This window comes from Elephantulus edwardii, unplaced genomic scaffold (genome assembly GCF_000299155.1).
Source record: "Elephantulus edwardii isolate Elephantulus edwardi_28Jun2011 unplaced genomic scaffold, EleEdw1.0 scaffold00375, whole genome shotgun sequence".
NCBI lineage: Eukaryota > Metazoa > Chordata > Mammalia > Macroscelidea > Macroscelididae > Elephantulus > Elephantulus edwardii.
This window is the reverse complement of record NW_006400125.1, coordinates 1,064,051-1,078,799: the sequence shown is the minus strand read 5'-3', so window position 1 is coordinate 1,078,799 and position 14,749 is coordinate 1,064,051. Positions and strand designations below refer to the sequence as shown.

The 14,749-nt window shown below is 49.3% G+C and overlaps 2 protein-coding genes across 2 annotated transcripts in view; one reads left to right on the top strand and one right to left on the bottom strand.

Moving 5' to 3' along the window:
* Positions 1-12,713, top strand: part of LOC102870673 — a 27,639-nt gene extending 14,926 nt beyond the window's left edge. The window contains exons 5-6 of the mRNA XM_006902168.1: positions 3,336-3,453; positions 12,358-12,713. Coding sequence (XP_006902230.1) covers positions 3,336-3,453; positions 12,358-12,713 — 474 coding nt within the window. The remainder of the gene's footprint in view (positions 1-3,335; positions 3,454-12,357) is intronic.
* The window catches only part of ADCY2 (adenylate cyclase 2 (brain)), a 388,416-nt gene that overhangs the window by 241,844 nt on the left and 131,823 nt on the right, over positions 1-14,749 (bottom strand). The gene's annotated exons all lie outside the window — the stretch shown is intronic.

The following is a 14,749-nucleotide window of genomic DNA, read 5'->3' as shown; positions in this document are numbered from 1 at the left end:
TCACCCTGAAACCCACAGCGTCCCTTTTCAGCAGGAAGTAGCTAAGAGAATACGCCATCCCCTTTTCCTTATGAATCAGGGTGAAGTCTCTCTCAGGGAGAAGTGATAGGGAATGGCAAAGGACATACTGACAAAAGAGATTAATCAGAACTGGTTTTGACAAGCACTGTGGCAATGGGACAATTAAAACAGACTTTCAAGGGGAAGAAAAAAGAGAGGAACGAACTGGGGAGGATAGAGAAAATAGTGCAACAATGAATGAATGGAAATCCAAAATCTCTATAAATGTTCGTTAAAATGAATAAAACAAAATTTAAAAAAATAAAAACAAAAAAAAAACAACAATGGCAGCTTTAGTGTGCCAGGCAAGGGCAGAGAAACTCCATTCGCAGGAGGCCACGTCCACACTGCCCTGGAACAGGCGAGGGAAGGACTCTCTGAAAGGAACGGGAGACCAGACATCATGTGGAGGGTGACGAACCAAGACGTGCATCGCCAAGTGAACGGAGGGAGAGGGTTGGGGGAAACATGGACCAGCGAGTGAAAACCCAGCTTTTCACACTGTCACAGAGTCACAATGAGAAGGAGAAGCAAGCGAAGGGTGCATGAGATCTCGTTCCACCCGGGCACCACCTGGACTCGTGCTGCTGCAGAAGGAGACGGGCCAGCAGCTGCCCAGGGAGGGTTCGCAGAGCCTGGCTTGGTGTCCGCAGACATGGCTCCATGGGAGACGCTGTGACCTTCTCTCAGGAGGGGCCCTGCCATCATCTTCCGCAGAAGGCTGTGTTCATCCTGCAGGTCTTCCCGCCGGGGACCCTCCCACCCCCACACCAGACAGCATTCTCCTGGGACCCACGGGCCATCACTGGCCGGATTTCAGTTGACCACTAGGATTGTCTTTCTTCCCTGCTTTCATCTAGAAGCTTCTCTGAAACCTGTCCACTGTTGGCTGAGAGAAATACCAGCCACATTCCTCTGGTATCACAGCAACAAACAGGGACAGACACACGGACAGACAGGTGGTGCTTCAGGTTAGTGTTACTGTTGTTGGTACCACTGAGGCTGGGCTGACCACCGCTGACCCTCTGGCGAGCTCTCACAGGCAGGAAATGGCATGGAGGGAATCGGGTTTGCCCGTCTGTCCCACGTAGCAGCTGGAGGATTTGAACTGCATACCTTTGTGTTGGCAGCACAATTCCGCCCCACTAAACCATGAGACATATGAGCAAGAGCCTATGGTGACGAAAGAAGAAGTTTAAGCTGCTTTGAAGGAAATAGCAAAAAATAAGGCTCCAGGAATAGATGGTTTACCAATTGACATATTTCAGCTAACAGATACTGCCCTGGATGTGCTCATCAAGTTGTGCCAAGAAATCTGGAGGACAACCACTTGGCCAACTGACTGGAAGAGATCTATATTTGTTCCCATTACAAAGAAAGGTGACCCAACTGAGTGTGGAAACTATAGAACAATCTCACTGATTTCACATGCAAGCAAGAGTCTACTGAAGATTATCCAAAAACGACTGGAACAGCACATCAGCAGAGAATTGCCAGAAGTCCAGGCTGGGATTAGAAGGGGTCGTAGTACTAGGGATACTGTAGCTGATGCTAGATGGATCTTAGCTGAAAGCAGAGAATACCAGAAGAATGTCTATCTGTGTTTCATTGATTACGCAAAGGCATCTGACTGCGTGGATTATAACAAACTGTCTGAGAAAGGAAATCCCAGAACATTTAATCGTGCTAATGTGAAACCTATACTTAGACGAAAAGAAAGTAGTCAGAACAGAGCAGGGTAACACTGCATGGTTCAAAATTGGGAAGGGTGTACGCCAGGGATGTGTCCTGTCTCCATACCTTTTCAACCTGTATGAAGAGCAGATCATCAGGGAGGCTGGGCTCTATGAGGAGACGTATGGCATTAAGATTGGTGGAAGATCTATTAACAATCTGCGTTATGCAGATAACACAACCCTGCTTGCTGAAACTGAGGAGGACCTCATTCACTTGCTGCAGAGGGTCAAGGACTGCAGCCTTCAGTATGGACTGAGGCTCAATGTCAAGAAGACAAAGATTCTCACCACTGGACCAACTGGCAGCATCAGGATGGATGGTGAAGAGATGGAGATTGTTCACAGCTTCAGTTTGCTCGGCTCCACAGTCAACACTCTTGGCACCAGCAGTCAGGAAATCAAAAGACATATTGCAATGGGGAAGTCTGCTATTAGGGACCTCTCTATAGTATTCAAGAGCAACGGTGTCTCTCTGGAGACTAAGGTGTGTCTGATACAGGCCATGGTTTTTGCAATCACTTGTTATGCATCAGAGAGTTGGACAATGACTAGGGAGGACAGAAGGAGAATTGATGCCTTTGAGCTGTGGTGCTGGAGAAGAGTATTGAATGTACCATGGACTGCCAGGAAAACAAACAGATTCATCCGAGAGAGGGTTAAACCAGGCTGCTCCTTGGAGGCAAGGATTCTGGGGCTTCGTCTGACATACTTTGGGCATGTTGTAAGGAGGGACTGGTCCTTGGAAAGGGACATCATGCTTGGTAGGGTGGAGGGACAGCACAGGAGGGGAAGACCCTCTATGAGATGGACTGATTCAGTGACTGGGGTAATCGGGATGGGTGTGTCACAGGCAATGCGACTGGCACAGGATAGAGCAGGGTTTAGGGCTGTTGTACATAGGGTCGCTATGAGTCGCAAACGACTCAGTAGCACATAACAACAACAAGAAGAAGAAGTCATGAGAGCTGCATTTCCCGCTGGTCGGCAAGCCTTACATCAGAGTTCTCTCTCCCACGGCCTGGGGCACTTAGCACGTCTTGGTCTTGACACAATTTCCTGAGCAACGTGGAAGAGAATTTTCTTCAGGTCAAAGTTCTCAATGTGGCTCTCAGGATTTGTGAACGTGTCTTTATTTCTATAAAAGTAGGAAATCAAATCGGTGACTTTCTCAGCTCGCCAAATCGCTGAAGCCAGGCAACGGGGATTTGCACCAAGCCTGCCATGCAGGGCCTGCTGGACAGGACCCCGGCCCACACCCTCCACAGGCTGTGTGACCATCGCTGACACCAGCGGGGCTTTTTGGTCATTTTTCTGCTATGACAAGCAACCCCAAACTCTTGACATCCCCTCAGAGACTCCCCTTATCCCGTCGTCACTGTATCTGCTACTTCGACAGGACCCCACATCAGAAGAGCTCAGGGAGAGACTGACACTCCCTGCAAAGAACGGACTCATCCTGAAGAAAACGAGAGAATAATCCTGAGGTTGGAAAGCAGCATCTCTGTCACTCTCTGTGAGCCCTTTAAACACGGCCACTAGCCTCCCTCGTACCCAGCGGCCTGCGTGGACATTACAGGCATGTGGCTCCGGGGCCCTGTGGTTAACCAGCGGCCAGAGCTCAATGCCAGCCCTGGAAAGGGGGAAGTCGGGCCGCAAGGTGGCCTGAAACCCGTGGAGGCGGCCTGCGCTGCCAGGCCTGATGTTCCCAGGTGCTGGTTCACCTGACGGCACCTGGTGTACTCTGAGTGGCATCAGTGAGGTTCAAGTGCACGGACGTTGTCTCCCGTCCATTCCTGCACCGTGTCAGTCTCTCCCGTCTGCTCACGCATCCGTCACTAAGGGAACGCACTAAGCATGTGACTCTGGAATAAATGAATGAATGAATGAATGAATGAATGAATGAAGATGTCCCAAGGTCTTGACTGCAGGCATGGACTTCAGAAGCTCATCCCAGATCCAGGAATGCTGGGAGGGAAGGAGGGCGAGAAGATGGTACGGACAGGCACACGAAGCTAGGCTGGGGATTCTCGTGGAAAATAATGACAAGAGCAGGGTGTGAGGGGTCAAGGAAGACCCCCACTGCACGCTACGCCCCCAAACCAGCGAAGCTCCCCCGTACACCTACAGCCAGGTACGGCCCCCATCGCCGCCTCAACTCTGCCTGCTCATCTGGGCCTCTGCCCACCGTGGCCAACCATCACCTCCTCAACTCTGCTCGCTAGTGTGCGCCTCTGCCCCCGCTTAAGAAATTCAGAAAAGGAAAGGAAGGGTCCAAAGCTGCAGAATCACCACGTAAGTAAGGCCAAGTCCACAAAGGACTGAGGCCTGCTGACCTTCGAACCATGCCACCCCCGGCCAGGCGAGGCGTCACAGGGGCCTTTTCCAAGCACGTGTGCCTCTTCTGCACGTCAGCGATGGTGCCTGTGGGAGTGTGTTCCTGCTGTTTCACGTGCACGTCCGGGGTGCCCCTGCTCTGCGCGAGTCTTCGGGGACCTTTCCCCACACCACAGGCTCACTTCCTGCCTCTGTGTGAAGTCTTGGCTGTTTTCACTTTATTCCGGATGTTTTACTATAGCGTGCCTGCACACACCTGTCTACAAGAGTAGGCGCCTGACTGCCAGACGTGCTGGGAAGGGGAGCAGTTTGTGAGATCCGCCCGCCATATCCGTGACGTCTGCTTGTCACTGCGGAAGGCCGTGCAGGTCCTCACCCCATATCAGGGTGCTTCCTGTCTCAAGAGTTCATAGGGACCTATCATCCCATCTCGGGACGTTTCCCATCTCAGGGCATCATAGGGACCTGTCACCTCATTTTCACTCTGTTCCCCATCTCAGGACGTCACAGGCACCTAAAGACTAAGGCTTAGACATGACACAGACAGTGGCATTTTCATAAGCTGGAGAAAAGGTCATAAACGCAATGGAGAAGTTATGGTGTGATGTGTGTTGTTATATATCGAGGAGAATCGACCTATAGCTGATTCCCAGCGGGTTTTCAGAGGCGATTAATCACGTGAGAGGAGATCACCCATCTTTTTCCTGCCGAGCAACTGGAGGATTCAAACCGTGCACCTCTGGGTTGCCAGCACAGCTCACTAGGCCGCCAGGGGTGTTTGCTGACACCTGAAGAATATCTTATTCCTCTGCTGGGGGAATTGTCTCTTGTGCAGCAAAAAGAATAGGGAACACACATGTAAAACACATTTCTCACAAAGCTGGAACACAGAGAAAATCCCTAGATTCCAAAGTAAGAGTGCTGCTGGCCGCCACTGAGTCTGTCTCAACTCCCAGAGACCCCAGGACAGAGAAGAACGTCCACTGGCCACCACCTTGATGCGAGCAGATTGCCAAGCCTGCTCTTCTGTGGAGTCACTGGGTAGGTTTGAACTGTCAGCATTTCGGTTAGCACATAAGTCACCCAAAGTCAACAGAGTGCAGTGTGAGGAATCTGTTCAGACCCTGACAGGGAACACTCAGAGACGAGGCACCAATGGCCCCCCAACATGCGCACTGGCCCCAGAGGCCAGGGTGAAGGCCACATCCTGGCGGGGTGGGGGGTGGGGGAAAGCCAAGCCCCTGGTCAGTAAGGAGAGGGGGTCCAGTGCCCTGGTTCATTCAGGTGGCTGGGCCTGGAGCAGGGCCTTGGATCTTGGACAGATGTATTTGTAGCAAAAGTCATCTCTGGCCATGGAGGATCTCGGCACTGGCTACTGAGACACACGGGCACCTGAATGACTCACTGCCGCCCCTGACTGCCACCATCAGTATTCAGCAAGTGAGGGGCAGAGGTGCTTCCACACAGAACATAGCCCTTCACGGGGAGACCTGGGCTCTGTTCTGTCTGGCCTGTTGGCTGCTGGGATGCTCAGCTGTTATCAGCAGAGCTTCTAAACGAGAGCTGACCAGGAAGTCTGGCCAGGGGTCTACTTCTAGGAAGCCTGAGACCTGGCAGCAAACTCTGGTGGTGTAATCCACAGCGGGGTATGCTGCCTCGTCAAAGGCTGTGAGTCACTGGAGGTGAGAATCCCCCAGCAGCAAGGGAGGAAGACGGGTAGTCTCTTCCCATTACAGCTCACAGCCTAGGAAACCCCAGAAAGAGTCGCTGCAAGTCCCAACTAATCCCGGGATGAGAGATGCCTGGAGTTCTAATCCCATTTGGGATTGGATGGGTTTTGTCATGTTCATGAGGCAGGGTGGATGTTGGATGTGTAGTTATGTGCCCTTGAGTTGCTTGTGACTCATAGCGACCCTGTGTACAACAGTCCTAAACCCTGCTCAGTCCTAAACCCTGCTCTGTCCTGCGCCAGTCTCACTGTCTCCGACACACCCACCCTGATTACTCCAGTCACAAAATTAATCCATCTCATAGAGGGTCTTCCCCTCTTGTGCTGTCCCTCCACTTTCCTTGGAGAAGGACCGGTCCCTCCTTACAACATGTCCAAAGTATGTCAGATGACTCCTCAGAATCCTTGCCTCCAAGGAGCAGCCCCGTTGAACCCTCTCCAGGGTGAATCTGTTTGTTTTCCTAGCAGTCCATGGTACCCTCAATACTCATCTGCAGCACCACAGCTCAAAGGTATCAATTCTCCTTTTCTCCTCCCTAGTCACTGTCCAACTCTCTGATGCATAAGAAGAGACAGCAAAGACCATGGCCTGTATCAGGCGCACCTTAGTGTCCAGAGAGACACCATTGCTCTTGAGTACTTTGTAGAGGTCCCTAACAGCAGACTTTCCCATCGCAATTGTGTCTTTTAATTTCCTGGCTACTGGTACCAAGAGTGTTGACTGTGGAGCCAAGTAAACTAAAGCTGTGAACAATCTCACTCTCTTTACCATCCATCCTTATGAGGTGTCCCTTGTAGAATGTCTTATAAAACAGACACAAGCAGACAAAAAAGCAGAGTAAGCAAACCCAGAGAGGGGAAGTGAGATGCTACACTCACATGGAACTCTCCAAGGAGCCAGGAAACAGAGGCTTAGAGATAAGGAACTTTCTGCACAGCCGAAGACACAGAAAGCTTCCTCCCAGAGACAGCACCTCAACTCAGATTACTACTCTCCTAGAGGCTGCAGTCTGAATAGAGCAGGGAATTAGTGCCCGGCTTAAAATCAGGAAAGGGGTGCATCAGGGCTGCATGCCTCCTCCATTCCTATTCAAGGAAATAATTTAAGAATCTGGACTCTATGAAGAGGAATGTGGCATCTAGATCAGAGGAAGACTCATCAGTAACCTGTGCTGTGCAGATGACACAACCCGGCTTTCAGAACACGAGAGGAACTTCAAATGCTTGTTGAGAAGATCAAAGAAATGGATTACATCTCAACACCAAGAAGACAAAAATCCTCACCTCTGGACCAACAGGTAATATCACGAGAGACGGAGAGAAGACTGAGATTGCCAACTTTTCATCTTGTTTGGTTCCACAATCAACACCCTTGGTATTGTCAGCTACGAAATCAGAACTGGGAAAGTCTGCTGTCAAGGACTTCTCCAAAGTGCTAAGGAGCAATGATGTCAGCTTAAAGACTAAGGGGCAGCTGACCCAAGGCATGATGTTTCAACACTTGATGTTGTTGTTATGTGCCATCGAGTCTCCTGCGACTCATAGCGACCCTATGCACAACAGCCCTAAACTCCACTCTGTCCTGTGCCAATCGCACTGTCTCTGACACTCCCATCCCGATTATCCCAGTCACCGAATCAACCACCTCATAGAGGGCCTTCCTCTCCTGCGCTGTCCCTCCACCCTCCCAAGCATGATGTCCCTCTCTAAGGACCGCTCTCTCCTCACAACATGTCCAAAGTATGTTAGACGGAGCCTCAGAATCCTTGCCTCCAAGGAGCCACCTGGTTTAACCCTTTCCAGGACAAATCTGTTTTCCTAGCAGTCCATGGTATTCTCAATACTCTTCTCCAGCACCACAGCTCAAAGGCATCAATTCTCCTTCTATCCTCCTTGGTCATTGTCCAACTCTCTGATGCATAACAAGTGATTGGGAAGACCAAAGCCTGTATCAGACGCACCTTAGTCTCCAGAGAGACACCATTGCTCTTCAGTACTTTGGAGAGGTCCCTAACAGCAGACTTTCCCATGGCAATGCGCCTTGTAATTTCCTGGCTGCTGGTTCCAAGACTGTTGACTATGGAGCCAAGCAAACTAAAGCTGTGTACAATCTCAATCTCTTCACTATCCATCCTGATGCTGCCAATTGGTCCAGTGGTGAGAATCTTTGTCTTCTTGACATTGAGCCTCAATCCATATTGTATGCTGCAGTCCTTGACCCTCTGCAGCAGAAAAATTGCAACACTTGATACGCATCTAAAATTTGGACAATGAATAAGAATCAATGCCTTTGAATTGTGATGTTGGAAAGAAATACTGAATATCCCATGGACTGTCAAAAGAACAAACAAATCTGTCTTGGAGAAAGTGCAAGCTGCATGCTCCTTCAAGGCAAGGATGGTGGACTCTGTTTCACATACTTGGACGTGTTGCTTCAAGGAGCTATTCCTCGGAGAGGGGTGTCATGCTTGGACAGGTGGAGGGACAGTGAAGGAGAGGAAGCTCTCAACATGAGGGAGTGGCACGGTGACTGTGACAATGGGGTCAAGTGCATCAGAAAAGATGAAGACGGCACAGGATAGAGCAGACCTCAGATCCATGTTCACGGGGTCGCTGTGAGCCACGGCCAGCTCAATGACACAACAGCCACAAACGAAGAGTAACAAACTCATGATAAAGTCATAAAAAGCTCGGCCACCTGATGACCACGTGCGGCAGTTCCACACAACGTCACTGGGCCACTGAGTGTCAGAACCTGCCCGGCGTCAGGGACCCCTACGAGAGCCACAGGAGGCTTCAGAGGAAAATTTATAACCTTCAATGCACATAAAACAGGGAGTTCGGACTAAAATGTGTATAAACAAGTCCAAGGAAAACCGAAAGAATAAATAAAGGGGAAAATGGCCCATAAAGCCAGAAAAATCAATAAAAATAATAACTATACTCCAAACTGCCTATTTAGATAAATAGAACTTAATAAACTGTTTTTTTAGAGTCTAAATTCTTTTTTAGAGCCTCCAAAAAACTCATCTGGGGTGGGGGCAAAGATGCTGAAGCTTCGTGCCACATACTTTGCGCTTGTTGCTAGGAGGGGCTGTTCCTTAGAGAGGGACACGATGCTTGGAAAGGCAGAGGGTCAGCGAAGAAGGAGAAGCCCCTTGACCAGGGGGTTTGACACTATGACTGTGGCAATGGGCTCTGGTGGGTCAGGTGTGAGGACGGCTCAGGACAGAACAGGGTCCAGATCTGCTGTTCACGGGGTCTCTGTGAGTCAGACTCCACTCGACGGCACCTAACATCACCAACAAAATGAACTCTTAGCTCGTCATATTAGGAAGGCCAAACAGCAAGAACAGGAAAGAAGCCAGGAAAGGACAAGCCCCAAAGTAGGGAGACAGAAATAGGGCGTGGAAAGGGACTCCCCAGCTCTGAGGAGAGGCAACTGAGAAACGGAGATACACGTGAAAGGCCTTATTTATACAAAAACATCTCGGACAGAAGTGAAGTGAAGGAACAAAACCTTCACAAGCAGCCGTGACTCCAAGTAGAGGAGCGTCCACTGGAAGGCAGGAGACATCAGGTCTGACCGGCGGCGTGAGGTCTTGTGAGACGTGGGGAGCTCACAGGCTTCTCAGAGGCCACTGCCCTGGCCAATGGTCAGAACGCCATCGTGTTTGCTCGTTTAAATGATTGGATATATTGGGGAGAGGGAGAGAGGGGGAGGGAGATAGCAGACAATTCTATATGGTGCTACAGAAGATATTTGATACAAGGTAAAATTCACTTTAAAAAACGAAACAATCAAATCAAGCCCTGAAAATCAGACTGAATTGGGAGTTGAATTTTAAAAATCTGGTAAACTTAGAAAAAAAAAAAGCAGCAGAATGCTTTGCCAGAAACCCCTAGTCCTACAAAACCAAAGACTCAACCCCTGGACAAGGCGGCGAACCGGCTGTCTATTCTTACCCCCCTGTTCATTCCATCTACACCCACTGAACAAAGCACCTGGGAGAAAAAGGAGCCTCTGAAAGCCAGAGAGGGCAGCTCCACTTTCAAATGAAGTGGTTACATAATCTATCCTGGAAAACCCAAGAGAATCAAACAAACAAAAGCACAAGCCACAAGAGACCACGTGGGAGGTAGGCCCAAATGTATTTACTGAAAGCTTGCTGAAAATCTTCTCCGGCCTCCTTTCCCTTCCTCTCCTCCTCCTGCCCCTCCTCTTCCTCCTCCTTCTCCCCTTTTCCTCTCTTACTGATGCCACAGAACCACAAACATACTACCTGTTTTTAAAAACAGTGCAGCCCAAGTGCCCATCAACAGAGGAATGGAGGAATTAGCTGGTAAATTCACAGGATGGAGTATAAGACGCAGCATTAAGAAACCATCACCTTGTTGACCATTACACCACATAGATGAGTGTGGAGAACACCATGCTGAGCGGAATAACTCGGGAACCGGAGGACAACAGCGTATAAGGCCGCTGTTACAACAACAGGATGGTTACAGGGAGCAGGGAACAGAGAGCAGGAAAAGAACCGATATCTAATTCCTACACTGGAACAGGCGAAGTGAAGGGCCACCTGGCGTGACTAGAAGATCAGATGTTAAATGCATGACCATCAAAATCTATAACAGGACATACACAATGGATTCATGGGAGGGAGAAGTGGAAAAAAAGAATAAATAGAAGAACGGTAAAGAGAACAGTAATGCGTAATATGACCTTGCTTAGACACTGTATTAACTGAACAAGTAATGGTAATTCTTGCCTATGAGTATCTGAAAAAAAAAATTGAGACTTGTAAATTTAAGCTCAAATAAAAGAGATTAAAATGGAAGTTAAAAAAATAAAAACGGCACAAAGCCAATGGCAGATAATTAGTGTCCTATGTGGCATTCCTAAGGAAACTTGGTGTTTTCCCACGGGTGACACTTTTCTTAAAAAAAAAAAATGTGGGTTAAATTCTCACAGTCTTCTTCAACTCTAGGTGCTTCTGGTTTGATTTTTATTTTCTAACTATTAGAAGGTCAAGGTTACAGCCTTCAATTTGAATTAAAGCTCAACATCAAAAAACAAAGATTCTCACCAGAGCTCCAATAGACAGCATCATGAGAAACAGTGAAGAGACCAAGATTGTTAACAGCTACAGCTTACCCACCACAATCAGAACTCTTGGTACCAGCAGCCAGAAAATCAAAAGATGAATGTTGTTGTTGTTGTTGTTATGTGCCGTCGAGTCGCTTGCAACTCATAGCGACCCTATGTACAACAGCCCTAAACTCCGCTCTGTCCTGTGCCAATCGCACTGTCTCTGACACTCCCATCCCAATTATCCCAGTCACTGAATCAATCCACCTCATAGAGGGCCTTCCTCTCCTGCACCGTCCCTTCACCTTCCCAAGCATGATGTCCTTCTCCAAGGACCGGTCTCTCCTCACAACATGTCCAAAGTATGTTAGATGGAGCCTCAGAATCCTTGCCTCCAAGGAGCCACCCGGTTTAACCCTCTCCAGGACGAATCTGTTTATTTTCCTAGCAGTCCATGGTATTCTCAATACTCTTTTCCAGCACCACAGCTCAAAGGCATCAATTCTCCTTCTATCCTCCTTGGTCATTGTCCAACTCTCTGATGCACAAGTGATTGCGAAGACCATGGCCTGTATCAGACACACCTTAGTCTCCAAAGAGACACCATTGCTCTTCAGTACTTTGGAGAGGTCCCTAACAGCAGACTTTCCCATGGCAATGCGCCTTGTAATTTCCTGGCTGCTGGTTCCAAGACTGTTGACTATGGAGCCAAGCAAACTAAAGCTGTGTACAATCTCAATCTCTTCACCATCCATCCTGATGCTGCCAATTGGTCCAATGGTGAGAATCTTTGTCTTCTTGACATTGAGCCTCAGTCCATACTGAAGGGTGCAGTCCTTGACCCTCTGCAGCAGGCGCTTCAGGTCCTCCTCAGTTTCAGCAAGCAGGGTTGTGTCATCCGCATAACGCAGATTGTTGATAAATCGGCCACCAATCTTGACCCCACATTTCTCCTCATAGAGCCCAGCCTCCCGGATAATCTGTTCTATTTCTCTTAATTCCCCCAAATCACATGAACTCTGTGCTGCAGCTGTTACTACTCCTTGAATGGCAAGTGACAGTCTCATTTGAAAACAAGTTCTTTGTATACATAAGCTCCTACCATCAGCACCCAGTGGGCAGCGGACGCCTAGCCCAAGGCCTCATCTCTGCCCTGCAACAGGACAGAAAACTCAGCTGAGTACATGAGGAGCTGCACTCGGGGTTCAAACCAAGTTCAGTGAAGTGTTGCCACAGAACGACCTTGAGTTGTGGAATTGTTGTGCTCATGTTCTCTGCCCCTGGGCCAGCTCCACAAGTCCGTCTCCTCTCCTTCAGAGAATCCACTCAGAGCTCCAACAAAGCCACTGCTCAGGCCACGCTGCAGGGACACAGCCAACCGAAGCCTCTCTGAGTGTGGCCACCAGTGCCAAGTACAGCCACCAATGATGTGTGCAGCCACCAATGCCGAGCAAAGCCACCAACACTGAGTGTGGCCACCAGCACCAAGTACAACCACGAATGCTGTGTGCAGCCACCAATGCTGAGCGAAGCCACCAAAACCGAGTACGGCCACCAATACCCAGTGCGGCAGCCAATGTCAAGTATGGCCACCAGCACTGAGTGTGGCCACCACACCAAGTACAACCACCAATGCTGTGTGCAGCCACCAACACTGAGAGACGCCATCAATGCTGAGCACGGCCACCAACACACAGTGCGGCCACCAATGCCAAGCATGGCCACCAGCGCTGAGTGTGACTCCGATCCTGAGCATGGCTGACAAAGTCTAGCATAGCCACCAACACCGGGTGAGGCCACCAACACCGAGTGAGGCCACCAATACCAAGCATGGCCACCAACACCAGGTATGGACACCAACGCTGAATGTGGCCACCAACACCAATGATGGCCACCAATGCCGAGTGAGGCCACCAATACCACATGTGGCCACAATGATGGCCACCACTCAGACCACCAATGCAAAGCCAGGCCACCAACTCCAAGTGTGGCCATCAGCACCGAGGGAGGCCACCAATGCCGAGTGTGGTCACCAGCACTGAACACGGTCTCCATGGTCCCGGAGAACTGGATGAGGCAGTCCAGCTGCATGAGTCCCCCCCAGGTGCTGGCCCTTCAGTGCCTTTGGTGTTGGTAAGAACAGTGATGAGAGCTCCACACGCTCTTGAGCCGAACCTCTCACCGCCGACTCGATGCCGACTCCTGGCGACCCCGCCTGGACGCCTTCTGCAGTACAGAAGAGGAGTGTCCTCCCTAGGATGCAGAGGCCCAGGCCTGTCTTGCCAGCCTCTGCGAGAGGGGTTGAACTGCAAACCTCCAGTCTAGGAGTTGAGCAGAGGCTCTGTGCACCACCCAGGGAGGGACTGATGAATCTCTCCATCAGAAATGGGTGCGTACAAGAGAGCAGCGCCTGAGACGCTGACGCATAACCACACAGAAGTGCACAGGCCAGAGGAAGTGGACGTCAGTGCCACTCAGTAAAGCAGCCAGCACTGCACCCGTCTATAATACGTCACCTTGTTGGACTTGAGCCATTCCTTGAGATGAACACAGAGCACAGGGTTCAAAGACAAAATAAAAAAGAGGCCAGGCAGAGCTCACAGGAGACCCTTTTCCATTTTTCAAAGAATAAAAATCGTCCTTTCTCTGATTCCCTTTATCAAACTCCAAGGGACAATTCATGGTCTTTATAGGGCTTTTACTTCCTTCAATTGGCCCCAAAGCAACCTCACAAATGCGAGCCAACGTACAAAGTGCCAGCTCGCTGTAACGCCTGGATCGTTAATGGTCAGCGTGAAGTCTGCAGGGCTCAAGCGTTCTTGTGCGTTGGCTCTGGAAGTAATACGGCGAGCCGGATGGAGGTCTAAAGTAATCGGATACTCTGCACTCTGTGCACACGTGTGTGCAATGCTGTTGTTTTCTTCATGAATTATGTCCCTGATGCCACCCCATTACTCACTAGTCATTAGTGTAGAATGCATCAAATCAGCTCTGCAAATGGTCTCTACAGTCAGGCAAGAAACACTCAAGATCATTTCAAAGAGCAGCTCAGGAAGAAAAAACAATGCAGTATAACAAAACATCTAAAAAACTACAGAGTTAAAAACAAAAAGAGAAGAACATGGTGGTCTCAAACTTAAAGTTAAATAAAAGATTAAAGCCTTCAGTTGCAAAACTACAAAACTCTATCAGGAAAATATTAAACGCTGCAGAGAATATTAAGAGGAGATGAAAGAAATACACAGAATCACCATACTGAAAAGATGAGGACAGACTTGGCTTTTCAGGAGCGAGTCTATGGGGGGAAAACTAGTGGCTGGAAGGGAGAAACCTTCACTGAAGACACCGATGTGGACAGAGAACCATGGTACAATCATGCAATTGAACACTACACGGCATAGAAAATCATGAACTTGTCAACCACTACACAGTGGGGGTGAGTATGGCAGGCATTGTACTGAGTCAAAAAGATCAGTCACAAAAGGATAAGGACTGCATAAGCCCACTGTTGCAACAGCAGTGTCAGGGTGGGCCGAGGTAAGAGCAGAAAAAGACTGGGTAGATAAGGAACACTGCACTGGGGTGTGTGACAGGAAGAACATGTTGGAAGGAACGGATCAGCATTACACAAAGAATGGGGAAGGGGGAGGGAGGGAAACGTGGTGAATGAGAGCCGATCTCTTTTTGAAGCTTCATGAAAATACAGAGAAGAGAAGAGAAGAGAAGAGAAGAGAAGAGAAGAGAAGAGAAGAGAAGAGAAGAGAAGAGAAGAGAAGAGAAGAGAAGAGAAGAGAAGAG